General features: G+C 42.5%; 1 protein-coding gene across 1 annotated transcript in view; it reads left to right on the top strand.

Moving 5' to 3' along the window:
• Positions 1 to 5,438, top strand: part of LOC149321407 (carbohydrate sulfotransferase 11-like) — a 61,070-nt gene extending 55,632 nt beyond the window's left edge. The window contains exon 3 of the mRNA XM_089521180.1: positions 1,185 to 5,438. Coding sequence (XP_089377306.1) covers positions 1,185 to 2,030 — 846 coding nt within the window. The 3' untranslated portion in view covers positions 2,031 to 5,438. The remainder of the gene's footprint in view (positions 1 to 1,184) is intronic.
• The last annotated feature ends 12,050 nt before the right edge of the window (positions 5,439 to 17,488 follow it).

Raw genomic sequence — 17,488 nt, 5'->3', positions numbered from 1 at the left:
CAATACAAACACACACGAACAGCATAGGAAAAAAGAAATAGATACAACCAAATGCCACAGCTGCATAGATTTATAAAAGCAGATTGGCATACTTTCCCCAAACAATTATGGGAACTGTACTTTGTTGAGATGTTAAATTGTTAAGAGATCTAAACTCAGAGAAGCTTGTCTTATCCAATGTTAGTTGTTCTAAATTGTCTACTACTGATGTGTTAACTGTCTCCTGCCCCAACACATGGGGTAGTCATATTTTAATATATAAACAGTGCTGCAGATTCTCTTGCTTTCCCCACAGAACAGCAGTCTCCCCCAGTCCTGATCTGCAGAAGGAAGGGAATGTCTAGTAAAGACCATGGTGTATATGTGGCATTTTCTCTTAATAACATAAGTGATGAAGACTCTCCTTCAGTGTCTCTTCCACAGAGGAGGATGAACCTGATACAAATTATTTGAGTCTTTTTTAAAAACTATGTCCCCCGCCTCTTGTTACCCAGTCTCCATTTGACAAGCCAGATCTTCCCTTCTCTGTCAGTTACATTTGCTCCTTAGAGCCATGGGATTGAAGGGAAGCCCCAAGATGAGAAATCTTGATTTAGCTGATAACCTTCTCTCTTCTCTTTTGCCATTCTCTATTTCTCTTTGCTGAGTTCTGTTTTCTTTCACCCTTTAAATCCCCACCCCAGCTCACTGGGTTAAATAAAACCATCAAAGACAAAATAATTTGCAGTTAGAGGGGAGAATGTTTCTTCTCCCTGATTTCTTTAAGCTGCTGCAATAAAACTTAAAAGGAGGAAGACTGTACTCTTTATATATGCAGAAGAAATACTATACTCTCCTTCATCCTGCTGCCTCAGGAAGTAATACTAGAAGTGCTTGTAAAAGGAAGTCTGGGGTGATGATGATGATATGAATTTATACCCTGCTTTTTCCCTTTCACCAGGACTCAAGGCAGCTTACAAATGAAAACATACAACAGGTATAGGTAACATTAACTAATAGGGATGTCACCTGACTCAGAACTTGGCAATGACCTCTTTTTTGTGGGTGGGTATACAACCCTCAGAATCCCCTATGCTAGCCATGTTGGCTGAGAGGATTCTAGGAATTGTAGTCCCAAAAAAGGACCTTTGTAAAGCTTAATAGCCACCAAGCAGTGACTCTCTTTCTCTTTTGTGCATCCTCAGGTTGAGCAATCTTCCCTACAGGCCACTCACCAGCACAGGCGGGAACTGCTGAACAGTATGTGCAGCCGTTACACTCGCAAACGTCGTCTCCTGACTCCTGATGACTTGCGCCACCTGGTTGTTGATGACATCCACGGGATGCTGTATTGCTACGTCCCCAAGGTGGCTTGCACCAACTGGAAGCGAGTCATGATGGTCTTGACAGGGCAGGGCAAATACCAGGATCCTCTGGACATCCCAGCCAATGAGGCACATGTGCCCTCCAACCTACACACTCTCTCAGAATACAGCATCCCTGAGATCAACTACCGCTTGCGAAACTACCTCAAGTTTATCTTTGTTCGGGAGCCTCTTGAAAGGCTGGTCTCGGCTTACCGCAACAAGTTCACCCGCAACTACAACACGGCATTCCACAAGCGCTACGGGACAAAGATCATTCGACGGCATCGGCGGGACCCCACAAACGAGGCCCTGGAACATGGCCACGATGTGCATTTTGAGGAGTTTGTGTACTACTTGCTGGATCCACGGACGCAGCATGAGGAGCCTTTCAATGAGCACTGGGAGCGAGTGCACTCCCTGTGTCACCCCTGCATCATCCACTATGATGTGGTGGGCAAATATGAGACATTGGCCAAGGATGCCAATTACATCCTGCAACTGGTTGGGGCTGATGCAGGCGTCAAGTTCCCATCCTCCTCCAAGACCACCAGGACCAATGATGACATGACAGCTAAATTCTTCCAGAACATCAGCCCCTTCTACCAAAGGAGATTATTTAATTTATACAAAATGGATTATTTGCTTTTCAATTATACCATTCCTTCTTATTTACGCATCCGATGAGACTGACCCTCCTACCCTTGCTGTGATGGACAATATAGCACCTATTGCTTAACAGTGCAGCCACAGTTCTGTCTTTTCCCTCACCCTTATTTCAGTTGAAAGAATCTACTGTTGTTCACCTATCACTTAACCAAAGATAATTTTTCTAGCAGGTAGCAGAACTGAATACAGTGCGCCCACGCCATATGCAGCACATTATACGCTGTTTTCAGCATATGCTGAAAGCAGTGCTGCTTCTTCCGGTGCCATACATCAGAACGAACAATGACGCACACATCCATGGCATGCGCACACCGCTGCCGCAGCGCACCACCACGAGCATGAGCCCCATTACTTGTAATAGGGCTCGAGCTTACGTGTTTTTTGTTTTACTGGGGGGGGGGGGTCCGGAACGGATCCCCCGCGTAAAACATGGGTGCACTGTACTGGAATTGTGGCGCATTGTTAGAAGATGAGAGAATATTCAGAGAAGCAATAAAATGTGTATATATTTTTATGTGTTTGCTTAAAATTCCCTAAGCTTTTCTCTTCTTCATGGATTGAAGAAGGAGGAACGTGAGCCAGAAGTGTCTTATCGTGAACAGTGTCTTAGTCTGAACTGGAATTATCTTTGAGATGAATCCTATTTCATCTCCACTACTCTGCCCCTTCTCAGCTGACCTTTGGTATAACTGGCTGTTTTCTACAACACAGTCCATCAAAATCCATTTGTGCTGCAAACTCAGCAGGCATGAGTAGACACTGCACTGGAGCAGTGCTTAATAGATTCTTCTCTTGGGTTATGTGTCTGTATTGTGTATGTGAGTGCCATGACCAGAAAACTAATTTCAGATATTAAAATGCATGTTGACGCATGGCTGTGTGAAGGAGTGGTTGTGGTTTTCTCTTTTTCTGGGACCAGCACAATGTAGATCTAGCCAAATTAAGCTTTAGAACTGGGTTCTTCAATTTAAACATGGAAGTGAAAGCAACTGAAAAAAACTGGGATGAGATGGCAAGAAATATTTTGCTGTCTGTAGGTAAACACACTATATAACAGTTCACAGCTGAACATTTCAAACTCCACTGTTTTCTAGCCATAAAGAAGGGATGCCGCAGGGGGTTGGACTGGATGGCCCTTGCGGCCTCTTCCAACTCTATGTCTCCCTCAGCAAGGAAGGAATGTAGAGCAGGCCTCCTACATCTAATTTGTTCCTTTTTTATGAATATTAGATCTCAGTTTGTCAGTTTCTTTCATGTTACTGCCACGAATACCCACACGAAGAATGTTTGCCATCCACGCTCTTTTCCAATCATCACTCTTTTGAGAGAGTTGTCGGCAAATATTTGTGACCCTCCAGAGGTTGAACTGCAGCTCCCCTCACCAATGGTGTGCTGTGTAGGGCTGGTGGAAGGTGCAGACATTTGGGGGGCCAAATGTTTCTCACCCCTGCTTTAGGGAACAAACTGGCTTTCTTCTTGGACTGGACCGTTTAAGTTTAGGGTAAAGGAGAAGATGGAGAGATGTAATTTATTGTGAAATAGAGCCAGGCAGACAACTGCTTTGTTTGAATTGGTTAACTACTGGGCTGTGGGCTGCTAATAACAATTACAATTAAACACATGCCTGTAAATTCAGGGTGTGCCAAATACTCATTTGTGAACATTTTCAGTGCAAAAGTTGTATTTTTGGAAGTGTGAGGGTCTTCCACTGAATACTCCAAAACCCAAACAATACATCTTAAAATGTTGATTATTATGGATGTTTATTACCATTATGTCTACATGCAGGCATATATTTCTTTCTTATAGTGCCTATGTTTTCTGTCTTGACTTTCCCCAACTGGAGACCATGTAGTGGAAATGATAATGTTACAATGCTGTGCAAGTAATCATTCTTTACTGGGTGAAGGTAAGATAAGAGCAGTATATCCTGGGTTGTTTCTTTGGGCAGACACTATCTCCATAGTTTGCTGTCCTGAAAAATCACACAAGAGGTTGCATTTCATATGTCATTTTCATCCCAACCCTGCTAAACGTATTTCGTTAGAATACTGCATCCACTCTTTTATTTTCTTCAGAGAAAGTATGTACCAACATTCTGAGAAGAGGAGTTAACTGAAATGAGGAATACTCTGAGGTGATTCCCACAGATTTTGATTCTTTTCCTGACTCTATCTTCCTCCTCCTCTCTCTCATTATTATTAGTTTAAAGCTCCTATCTTTGATTCACATTCCACCTATTCAGAATAATTTGAAACCTCTTCAACTTCAAGGATTTGCTTTGAATATGAAACGAGTCCTGAAACTAAGGAGCCACTCATCTAGCTTAGGACTTCTCAACCGGCAAGGTGATATGAGCCTTCAAACTATATTCTTGCTAATTGCACCTGAACTGGACCAGAATTCTGGCCTGACCCTTAGAAGTGGTGGACTTGAGAGTTGTCTCATTCAGAATTTTAATTTTAAATCTGGATTTGGTTCAAACCAATTAGCTGGGTATTGAACAGGACTGATTGATCTGCCTTACTTTGTCCTTAGCCTATATCTGGATAAGTTTGTGTGTGCATATGTGCCTTCCATTCACCTGTCAACTTATGGTGACCACATGAATTTCTTCTTAAATACAGCCGACAGTACCTGGTATTCTTTGGTAATCTCCCATCAAAGTACTAATCAGGGCTGATTTGCTTAGTTTCCTAGATCAGATGGGATCTGGTGCCTTTTGAGTATTTAGACTTCGTTATTGTTGTGTACCTTCAAGCTGTTTCCAATTAATGATGATCCTAAGGCAAACATACCATGGGGTTTCTGAGACTGAGAGTGTGTGACTTGTCCAATATCATGCAGTCGGTTTCCATGGCCAAGCAGTGAATTAAATCCTGGTCTCCAGAGTTGTAGTCCAATGCCCAGTCCACTACACTATGCTGGCTCAGATTTAGGTTTACCTTATGTTAAATTTGGGTTATTCCATAGAACATTACAAGGCTTATGCATCAGTCAGTTTGCCTGATCCAGATTAGCTGCCTTCTTTTCAGGACCAGGACCATCCCCAGGGTGTTACTTCCTTCTATAACAAAACCTTTAAAATCCTGAAGAACCACATGCACTGTAGAAAAGAAATAGTAGAAAACTCTACTGAGTGACTGGGAGTGCAGAGGAGGGGATTGTGAATGGAGAAGTGAACATTTTGCCTGTATGTGGAAACAGGAAGGAAAGAGAGAACTGAAAGTGAGTGAACAAACTAGTAAGCCCTTGTTAGTCTGCCTATTTTTGGTGCATTTGTACTTTAAGAGATGGTCCTAAAACTGTTCATTTTGATTCAGACAACCTGGACTGTTTGCTTAAATAAAACAGCATTTTTGTCTCTATTGTGTTACATTTGCTTTTGTCTCCATACTGAAAGAATCACCACTGTTAAGCAAATGTGCTGGTAATAGGATTACTGCCCAGCAGGGATGGGGAGCTTGTGGCCTCCCAGATGTTGTTGGATTGCAGCTTTTGTCAGGCCTAGCCAGTAAAGGCAGTGGTGGGAGGGTGATGGGAAGTTGTGGCCCACCAACATCTGGAGGACCAAGCATTCCCTCCACACCTGCTGGACAACTTGCTTGATTCCACTTTTAATACTTCAACTGATGCAATAGTGTACTGGGTGTGCCTGGGTGGAGGCTGTTTTGAGGCTTACCAAATATACATTTTAAAAGCATTATAGTTTTGCTTCTGCTGACTTCACTCTTTTTCAGCATGCCATTCTCTCCCATATTTGTCTGGTTTCCGTTAGGTCAAACTGAACCTTTACGTGGCACTATAGGCAAGTAATAAACGTTTTTTAAATTATTTTTATTAATTTCAAAATTGACATTAACATACAAGTTACAAAATCATTAAACACATAAGTTAAATTACCAAAATATAAAAGTACTTCCCACCTTCAGAGAATTGGTTCTTATTACTATTTTCTGACTATCATTTCTTTCTCCTTAATAAAAAGTTAAGATGCTCATTCACCTTTAATAAGACCAGATTTTACTTCCAAAATAGCTGTTATTTGTTTTGAAAAGAAGCTTCTAGTCAATAGCTTAGGCTTTTTTAAAAAAAATGTATTCCACTCATCTTCCAAAGAGCTACAGATGGCATATGTTACTCCTCCAAACAGTCCTGTTAGGTAGGTTAATCTCAGAGGTGGTCTCATCATCTCACATCAGACACTGTCCACTTGACCACATTGGCTGCCTAAGATTTGTCTCCTTCTGTAATCTTTCCCTCCATTCCTGAAAAATAGGAATACGTGCACATATACACACAAACATACAAAAGCTAAAATTCCTTGATACCTTCCTTGTCATTTCTCTACCAACGTGTCCCATGAATCCCAGGAAAGCACTGTAAGGTTACTACTCATCAGAGTGCTGGCTACTGACCCTCACATATTACAAAGGGCTCTTCTCCTTGGCCTTTGCACCCCATAGTCATTGGCTGTAAGGTAGTTGACAGTGGATGTAGGGATCTTATTTGCAAAACAAATGCATAACATTGGACATGGTGTTGATGCAAAAGATTGTTCTTCCTATTGCTTTGTATTTTCAGTTGCCACATTTAGTCTGGGAGGCTTAACACCATGTTGCTTCCTTCTCTTCTTGGGATAAAAATTCCACTGAAATATTTGCAGCTAGCTAAGGTGACTAGGGTGCAACAAAAAGAAGCCACAAAAAGTGGCTTCTTTCTGTGGCGCCATTATGACACCACAAGGGGACAATGGCGCACTTGCACATCTGAGGGCAATGGGACAGATCACAGAGCTTCAGGTATACCACTGGCCATGCCAGATAGAGCTGAGTCAGAATTGTAGATCAGCACATCTGGATGACCTAGGAGTCTCCCTTTCTGGGTTATAAAGACACATCACAAGTGCATAAACCATGTTAACACAATAGGGGTAGATCCAGGGCCCCAATGAAATCAGTGCAACAATTTAATCATGAGTTAACTTGGTACCATTGACTGTATGAGAGCCAGCTACAACTGATTAGCGTGGTTCCCAAGCAGTGAATGCTAAAGTTGAAGGAAGTACTAAAAAATAATACCAATTTAGGCATAAGTCCCATGAAGTTTGTCTATGTTGAGTGAATCTTATGATAGCTGCCTAAGTAATCAGTGCTCAAATGAGGAAAACATCTGGTTGCCAGCACATACTACAAGTGAGTGTAGCAGGTATTCCTCTGAACCCAAATCGGGGATATAGCTTTGGGATGGGGAGAACATTGCCCCCCAAATAAGAAATCTCACCCCCCCCCCCATGGAATTTCCCTCCATTCCCCAATTTTCTAGCATTGCAGTAACTTAAAACTTCAGCTGAATATTTAGAAAGGCAGTTTAGGTATCCAAAGGAAAAGGCTAGCAGGCAAAGTTCCAAGGGCTTGAGAACGAAGCAGACATAAGAGTTTGAAAGGTAAATGATTTTCAGTGTCTCACTCTCTCTGCAATGCTAGAAATTTGGGCGATGATGGAAAATTTCATTGTGGAGGCAGAAATTCCTATTTTAGAAGAACTAATTTGGGCGGTGATGCAAAATTTCATTGTGGAGGCAGAAATTCCTATTTGGGGGCAATGTGTTCATTGTGTCAGACCTTGTAGTTAAACCCCTGACCAGAATAGATGCATTATGGCAGAAGGAGGACAACTACTCTCATTGCAGCTTGTGAAGGAGCCAGAGACTTCAAGCTTCTTCCTGCAACGCTTTTAACATGCAAACGGATCAGAAATTGTTAGTCACTCAAAAGGATGTATATTCAGTGTTAACCTTTTTCCTGATGCTTCTGGATCCTATTTATGTGTCTCTACCCTCTTACCCAAACTTTGACCAAAGCTATGCTCCTAGTTGTTTCTGAAGAAAGGGCTGTTTCTCTGCTTAAAAAGTAGATTATTTTTAACTAGAAGCTCCTTCCCCACTCTGCAAAACAGAAGGTGCTTTGCAGTAATTGTCCTGCCAGAAGAAGGTCATTTCCATCCTCTTCTGCTGTGTCCAAGACTGTAGAGTGAAATTCTAACATTTTCAACACAGGGGTTTTTTAATAGAATGTCTGGAAAGTTTCTTTGTTTTGCTAGCTTCTTGGGAACGTTACTTTTTTCTGGACTACAGTGCCCAGAATGCTGAAGGGTTCCTGGACATTACAACCAAAAATGACTTTTCCCAGGCTCTGATAACAGTTGCAACAAGGCAGGACCAAAAAAGAAATGATTTCAATAAAATGCCAATAAACTTATGCTTCTCATTCAAGGACAACTTTTTGAGCATCAATTATTGTTTCTTAAAACCGTAGTAATGTGTCTTGTTATGTGAGAACAGTGCTGTAGCTGTACAGATTTCCATTTGCTTCAAAAGTGAGAAGAACTAAGCAAATGACCACCATTTCCCTAGCAATTTTGCCCCTGACTTCCAAGGGCTCTGATCAATCCTGCTTTCAAAGGCAAGCATTTAGGTACTCACCATGGACCTATGGGGACATCTTGAGGCCAATTTTAATAATATAAATTGAGCTACAGTTAAGTTATTGATCCTCATGATATAGAATGGGGACTGGAAATATGTGGCCATCTGGGTGTTGTTGAACAACACCTCCCAGTAGCCTGAGCTATCAGGGACAACAGTGAGGGACAATGGGATTTGTAGTCCAGCAACTCCTGGACAGCCACATGTAGAAGATGCATTGCCAAATCTGATGACATACTGACTATTATACAGAAGTGCAAGCACTATCAGCCTGCTCTTTAGACAAGACTAGGTGCCTGGCTCCAGTGCCAGAATTAAATAGGTGGCAAACTATGCCCTCTCTTGCAATGTGGACAATTACTGAAGAAAGGAGTTATGCCACTAAAGACCAGGGGTGGCTTTCCAGATAGCTTTGCTCAGCTCTTCAACTCTTTCATTTGCTCACCATTGTCTCTACTGTCGAGGGTTGATGGGAGTTGAAGAGTAAAACTATTTGAACATCCACAGTTGCCCTCCACAGTCTTATACCCTTGTCTAAATCATTTTGCTTTCCCTAGAACAGTGGTGGGAATTGTGCAGCCCTCCAAACACATGCCCTCCAACATTTTTCAGATGAAAACTCGGACACATGTGGCCATGCAACAGCAGAGTGTGGTCAAAATGGCAACCATTACAGTTGGCCCTTCTTATCCACAAACCTTTTTATCCATGGATTCAAGCATCTATGGCCTGTATATATTTTTAAAAATCATAAATTCCAAAAAGTAAAAATTGATTTTACATTATATTTTAAATGACACCATTTTCCTCTTCTATTATATTCAATGAGACTTCAGCATCAACTGATTTTGTTATCCGCATGGGGTCTGGGAACCAAAACCCAGCAGATAACAGGGGCCCACTGTATTAATGAAGAAGGACTGAAGGATAAGAAACTGCAGTAGTTTGCTTTTGCCTGAGCCTGGTGGGAAAGACAAGATTCCCCCACCCCTCTCCGTGTCCTCTATTGAGTTAATTGAGTGCAAACTACTTTTGCATTTTGAATTCAGTTTACAAGAACTGATGTAAAAATCAGTACAGTTCTCTTTCCACATTCGTGGCCTTGAGATTCGTGGTTTCGATTATTCGTGAGGTCAAGGCCATCAGCCCCCAAAGACCCCTTGCCTCCCGATCGCTCCCTGGGCAGCCCAGATTGGGGAGGGAAGGGGTCTTTGGGGGCTGGAGGCTCCTCCAGCCTTTCTCTCCCCAATCGCTCCCTGGTGGAGGTAGCCATGTGGCTGGGAAAGGGGCAGGGAGCCAGTTAATGGGACAGGAGGGTGGGAAAAAGAAGTGCACACTCCTGCTCCTCTTCCCCCACCCATCCTCCCTTTAACTGCCTTCTGACTGGGGGAGGAATTATTTGTGTGTTTTCCATATTCACAGGGGTCTTGTTCCCTTAACCCCCCACGAATGTGCAGGGAGAACTGTATGTGCTTCAGAGACTATGGCAAAGCATTGGACTGCATAGATCACAAAAACTATGGAAGGCTCTTAAAGACATGGGAGTGCCACTACATATTATAATCCTGATGAAAAAATCTATACTTAGGACAAGAGACCACTGTCAGAACAGTATATTGGTTAACATAATGGTTCACAACTGGCAAAAGGGTCAGGCAAGGCTGCATTCTATTGCCCTACCTATCCAACTTGTATGCCAAAAATATATGGAGAGTAGGCTTGAACAAAGAAGGAGGAGGAGTGAAGATAGGAGGAAGGAATATTAACAATCAAAGATAAGCCAACAATACCATACCACTAGCTGAAAACATCATAGACTTGGTACTAAGGAATCTCAAGGAAGAAAATGTAAAAGCATGCTTACTGTTGAACATAAAGAAAACAAAAATAATGACCACAGAGGATCTATATAAATTCAACCTTGACAATGAGGAAATCGAAATAGTAAAAGAGTTCCCACACCTTGGAAAAAACACTGATCAGAATGGAGACTGCAGTCAAGAAATCAAAAGAAAACTTGGAACTGGAAGGGCAACTATGAAAGAACTAGAAAAGATCTCAAGGAGTAAAGATATACACCTAAGCACATTAGAATCGTCCAGGCCGTTGTATTTCCCATCACCATGTATGGAGGTGAACTATGGACAGCGAAAAAAGCAGATAAGAAGAAAATCAATTCATTTGAGATGTGGTGCTGGGAAAGAATGCTGAGGACAGCCAAAAAGATACAGAAATCAGCTCTTGAACAGATCAAGCCTGAACTCTCCCAGGAAGCCAAGATGACCAAACTGAAGCTGTCATAATTTTTTGTGGGTTTTTCGGGCTATGTGGCCATATTCCAGAAAAGTTTCTTCCTGACATTTCACCAACATCTGTGGCTGGCATCTTCAGAGAATGTTTTGCCTGGAAAAAGTTGGATGTATATATACTGTGTGAGCCTGGGAAAGCAGGAGTCATACTTTGCTGTCATCCTTTGGCCATATCATGAGAAGACATGATTCATTAAAAAGGACAATTATGCTATGAAAGGTAGATGGCAGAAAAAAGAGAGGATAGTCACACACTAGATGGATAGACTCAACCAGAGAGGTCAAAGGCATGAATTTGCAGGACATGAACAAAGTTGTGGAGGAAAGGGGGTCTTTCCGACCACCTTGTGTTGGGGTGGACTCGAGGGGCGCTAACAACAACAATGTAAACTGCAATGAAAGGAAAAAGTGGAAGAGGGAAAGAGAAACTGGGAGATTTTAAGGTAGCTGAAGAAGTGGGACAACAAAGGATTCATTATGACTAGTGCCAGTGTGGCATAGTGGTTTGAGCATTGGACTGTGACTGGAGAACAGGGTTCAATTCCTCATTTGGCCATGGAATCCATTGGGTCATCTTGGGCAAGTCATATGCTCCCAGCCCCAGGGGAAAGCAATGGCAAACCTCCTCTGAATAAATTTTGCCATGATAGGTTCACCTTAGGACTGCCATACGCTGAAAATGACTTGAAGGCAAACAACAGCAATTTGCCAAATCAGGACAGTTTGAGAGTATGCAGATGTTGGAGCTTATAGGGGAATCTGCCTTCCCCTATAAGAGGGGAGTAAATCTGCCAAGTTATCGACAGTTAGCTCCTGGGGCTTGTAAATTCATCAGCTTCAAAGTGCTGCTTTTTACCTGTTGTTTTGAAAAGTATGAAGAAAGAAACTGTTAATCAGTCCAGCTTTGCCAATTCCCTTGGCATAATTTCTCCAGTCTATTTTGGCACCTTACTAAAGTTTGAAGAATCTCTCTTAAGCACCTTCGTGGTGGTGGTGGTGGGGAGAATGCACCCAAACACCTGAGGTAGCATTTTGGTGAGGCAGGAAGACTGGCAAGAAGGCGTAGCTACAGTCTATGATGAGGGGAGGAAAGGAGGGGAAATTGAATGTTTTAACTGTTTCATTCTATCAGTGCCTAAAAGTAAAGAGATTCAATAATTCAGGGTAGAAAGAAGGGAGTGGGAATGAGGAGAGGATACTGTAACAGCAGGCACTTAGTGGTAAGATTCTCTGGCAATGGAGAATTTTCTGTCAGAGTATGAGGTGCAGTCTTTTCGTATTGACCATCTGGTGATGCCCATGTGCATAGTCTCCTGTCTGGTAGTATGAAGCAGGTACTCTATTCTTGTGGCCAAAACAAGACAGGTGCAAACTATGGTATGGCTCATGAATTACTTATATAAAAAATTAGAGTAAAGCTGAAGAAGAAAGCAAAAATAGTTATCATACCAAAATATAATCTGAACAATATCTCAACAGAATTTACAGACAATGTAAGAAATAGATTCACACTTTTAAATGTAATTGACTGGGAACCAGAGGAACTATGGTGAGAAGAACCGTAATCTAGGAAGCATGCAGGAAGACACTTATGATGTCCAAAAAGAAAGAGAAGATACAATGGATAACAGATAAAATGCTTCAAGCAGTTAAGCAATGGGCTCGTTCCCACTTATGTTTAAAGCAAATGGCTGATCAGGTTATATGTCTGTCATTCTCACTTGAAATTGGTTCCGATCCTACTGTGCTCGGTTTCAGCTGTGATGAAGCAAGGCAAATGCAAAAGACCAGCTCTTTCCTGACAGCTCTACCTAATTTTTGGGTAGTTCTTTCAAAAAGACCCAAATCTGAACCGTGTTCAACAAGTCAGAACAACAGATAGGATTAACACTCTACACCAGCTCTTGCCAGCTTCTCTCAGCCAGCCCCGGTGCTCTGGTGCCGTTCTCGGGGGCACAGCCACAGGGCACCATCTTTGGTGGCTCCCTTCCCAGGGTGTTCCCTTTGGGCTCAGCCAAGGCTGGCAGGCAGGGCAGTCCGTCCTCCATTCCTCCCCTCGACAAGGAGGGAGTTAAGAGACTTTCCTCCTTGGAGAGACAGCCAAGGCAAGCCAGGAGCCTCACCAGAGTCCTTGGAAGATGGCTTTGTCTTATATTCCTTCCTCTGCCCTTCCCAGCTTGACCACAGAAACCCACTGGGTGCCCCTGGGCAAGTCACGCTTTCTCAGCCAAAGGGGATGAGGAAGAGAAGGAAGAGGAGGAGGGCCCAGGAGAGCTCTGAGCGGGGCAGGGCCAGGGACCTGGAGAGGCCTGGATTGGGGCCCAGGAGCACTCTTGCCTTCGGGGATTACTCTGGCTGGGCTCCCCAGTTGAGGCAGCTGAGGGTAGGTCAGGGCAAGGAGAAGGAGAGGGAGACAGAGCACTGCTGCACCAAGGAATTCCAGAAAAAAAATAAGCCATTGCTTTATAGACTACAGTAAAGTGTTTTACTGCATAGATCATGAAAAAGGTTTTGAATGCTTTTAAAAGACACAGGAGTGCCACTACATTTGATAGTCCTGATGAAAAATGTGTACTTAGGACAAGAGGCTACTGTTAGAACAGAATGTGGAGAAATAGAATGGTTCCCAAGTGGCAAAGGGGTCAGGCAAGGCTGCATATTATCACCCTACTTGTTCAACTTGTACACAGAAAACATAACACAAAGAGCAGGTTTAGACTTAGGAAAAGGAGAGAAGATAGGAGGAAGGAACATCAACAATCTAAGATGTTGATCTAAGAATCTAACAATCACAGATGGCTCCACACTACCAGCAGAAAACATCATAGACCTGGAACACTTACTAAGGAAGGTCAAAGAAGAAAGTGCAAAGGCAGGCTTGCTGCTGCATATAAAACAAAAATAATGACCAAGGAGAATCTACATAAATGCAACTAGAAAATGAAGAAATTGAAGTAGTTAAAACTTTCCCACACCTTGGATCAAATACTGATCAGAATGGAGACTGCGGTAAATAAATAATAAATAAAATAAAAACTTTTTTTTATTACCCTGCCTCTCTGTCAAAAGAAATAAGAATAGGAATGGGAAAGGCAACTATGAAAGAACTATACAATATCCTAAAGAAGAAAGAAACATGAGTGAGCACTAAATTCAGACCAAAGTAGAATATAGTGGCACTATTACTTCCCTTGATCTAGACACTATACTTCTATTGATGCAGTCTAGGATCACATTGGCCTTGTTACCTGCCACATCACAATATTGACTCATGTTGAATTTGTGGTTTACTAGGACTCCTAGATCTCTTTCACATGTAACCAGGTGCCCCCCCCCCCCATCCTATATATGTGTATTTCATTGTTTCTACCCAAGTTATACTACATTTATCTGTGTTGAAATTCATCTTGTTATGGCCCAGCTTTAATCTATTCAGGTCACTGAATTTTGATCCTGTCCTCTGGGGTATTACTGTACCTGCTCCTCCTAATTTAGTGTCATATGCAAATTTGACAAGCATACCCTCTATTCCCTCAGCCAAATCATTTATAAAGTAGTTGAATAGCACTGGGCCCAGGACAGAACCCTGTGGGACCCCACTGGTCACTTCTCTCCAGGATGAAGAGAAGCCATTGCTGAGCATCCTTTGTGTTTGGTCCATCACCAGTTACAAATCCATGTAAAAGTTGCACTGTTGCAAGAATGTCATGGGGGACCTTGTCAAAGGCCTTACTGAAATCAAGATATGCAGTCTCCACAGCATTTCCTTCATCCACCAAGCTGGTAATTTTATCAAAAAGAGAGAGAGCAAGGGAGGGAGGGAGAGAGATCAGTGTGGCATGACTTGTTTCTCTGAAACCTTGTTAACTTTTTGTGATTATGGAATTGCCTTCTAGATGTTCACAGACTCTCTGTTTAATGATCTGCTCCAGAATCTTTCCTGGTATTGAAGTCAGACTAACTGGACGATAATTGTTGGGATCTCCTTTTTACCCCTTTTTGAAGATGGGGACATTTGCCCTCATCCAGTCTGCTGGGACTTCTCCTGTTCTCCAGGAACAGGAGGAGTTCTCCTGTTCTCAAGGAAGCCTTTGCCATTACCCTCTCAGACACAACTCTTTTGAATAAAAGTAGTTTTCACATTCTGGTCTTGCATTGCCCTGAGCAAAGCAAGAAAACCCTAAGGTAATTGCAAAGCAAAGTGGGAGGCAGGAAAACATAATACCTAACATCACACTCAATCCTCACTCAAAAACACTGCAATTGCAACTCTTCCAGGACATTCTTTTCATGCATTGCAAGTTCAAGCTGTCCCTCAAGCCCTCTCCAACCTTTCCCCATGCACCACACTATGAAGTGTTCTGCAATAGAAAAGGGAGGGGTTGAGAGAAGCACTTGTACTGATTTTTTACACTCTTGTGAAGATATCTGTTAATGAGAAGCATTCTGGAAGCCTTTTTGGAAAACCAGCATCTCTGAGCCGTCTTTGGTCGCTTTCTAAGAGAAAGGTGGCATAGAAAAAATGATGACGATGACGATAATGACGTAGTGGTTTTAGTGTTGGTCTAGGACTCTGGGAGACTGGGTTTCAAATCCCCACTCACGCATGGAAGCCCACTGGATGGCCTTAGGCAAATCATACTCTCTCAGTCTTAGAAGAAGGCAATGGCAACCTCCTCTGAATTAATCTTTCCACGTAAGTTGTATTTGATAGGGTTATCAATTTTAACTTGAAGTCCCTTAACCACAAAAGCAAAAGTTCAAAATAAGTAACAAGACATATTAGTTGTAGTCCAGAAAGTAACCTTTCTCATTCTGGTCTCAGTTAGATAGACTAAGAATGATGCCACGAGTAAAGTTTGAACACCACTACTTGTGTGATTTTCTTGTAGGTTGTTTTTTTTCTTTTTATGACAACATATACATGCCAAGGAAAACCAGCAGAATTCTACACCCTTTTGCTTCACCTTTAACAGCAGAAGCCCCACAGATGCATCTTCTCCCCTTCCTCATGAAAACTGAGCATAGGGGCCAGCAGATGACTGGCCTACAGCTGTGGTTCCAATAAAAAAGATCTGAAAATCTGTTGGGCAAAGAACCAAGTTTATATTGTATTCAGAAGGTAGAGAAGCCAGCTGGCTCTCCCTTGTCTACCCTGCAAACTAGCCAGAAGAACACATGTTTTAGCCACAGCTTCAGCTGTGATGACCTGAAGCTTTAAGGAGGTCTTTGGAATTAATGAGGGCCTATTTCTACATGCTCATTCTCCTGAGTGTGGCTGCCGGCCTCCTGCTCCAAAGTCCGTGGATTGCAGCAACCTTTGCTCTGCGTCACCAGAAAAATGATATTAATTCTCTTTGTCTATTGCTCTGGAGCAATACCCAGTGAAACTATTTATCATCCCTCTTCTGCTGTGCAGCCTGAAGAATCGCATGTGGTTTCAATCTTTGTCAATTAGATTAGAGTGCATTGCGTAAAATGGATTTAATCTGCCCCCTTTCTCAGGCTGAATAAATTGATAAACTGTCACCAAATGGCCACACTTTCTCGGCAGGAAAATGCATTCTCCAAAAGGGCTCTCTGAATGGAACTTTAATCATTTAGTTTCAACAAAACACCAGCACATTTAGCCTCACAATAAATCTTAGTTTTCCTCTTCAAAGGTCTGGTAAAAACTGACCTAATTGCTACAAGGTGCACTAAAGGCTGTGGGCCCAATTTTACTGCTTTCAAACAGTGGTAGAATTCAAAAGTATAGCCATATTAGTTTGTAGAATCAGTATGGAGAGAGATCTTGTAGCACCTTTGAGACTAATTGAAATAAAGAATTTGGCAGTTTGTATGCATCTGAGGAATTAGACCAAAGTCTACGAAAGCACATGCTGCCAACTTCTTTTTTTCAGCTAGTCTCAGAGGTGTTAGAAGGTCTCTCTGAATACTTCCTTCAAACAGTGTGTATTGTTGCTTTTTTGTGGGTTTTTCTAGCTATGTGGCCATGTTCTAGAAGATTTTCTTCCTGACGTTTCACCAGCATCTGTGGCTGGCATCTTCAGAGAATGCTCGCTTGGAAAAAGTGGGTCTATATATACTGTGTGAGCCTGGGAATGCAGGAGTGATTTGCATGTGTATTGTTCTGTGCTGATGGCTGGCCTCAGGCTGGGAGACTAATGCAAAAGAGGATTAGTATCTGCTAATTGGTAATCATTATCTGCTGGGAAAGCCCCTGACTCTGAGTGGTTTCCCATTTGCATTTGCTGAGTCCTTATTTTGCTATTCCTCAGGATGTCCGAGAAAGCTGCCAGCAACACTGACAGTAGCTGATAACAGAGCCTTTAGTTAGTGGAAGTAAAGCAGACCTTGCAAAGAAGCAGTCCGAGGGCAGGTCAAGAATACAAGCCGAAGTCAGGATTCCAGAGATTCCAACGTTCCGAAAGTCAAGCCGAAGTCAGGATATCTGGAAACAGCGCAGTCAAACAGTCCAAGGTCAAAACAGCCAAGAGATAACGAAGTCCGGTCCGAGGTCAAGGTAACAAAGAATCCAGATACTAGGAGCTAGTGCTAGCAGCAATCACGCCAAGGGATCATGCAATAAACTCTAGCAACCAGCATTAGTCTCTCTCCCACTTAAGTAAGGGAAACTCTCCCTCGTGCCACCTGAGGCTGGTTGGCTAATTGCCTCT

This window comes from Sceloporus occidentalis, unplaced genomic scaffold (assembly GCF_023333645.1).
Source record: "Sceloporus occidentalis isolate IW3139 unplaced genomic scaffold, rSceOcc1.0.p SCAF_1, whole genome shotgun sequence".
Lineage (NCBI taxonomy): Eukaryota > Metazoa > Chordata > Lepidosauria > Squamata > Phrynosomatidae > Sceloporus > Sceloporus occidentalis.
This window is presented reverse-complemented; position numbering and strand designations above follow the sequence as displayed.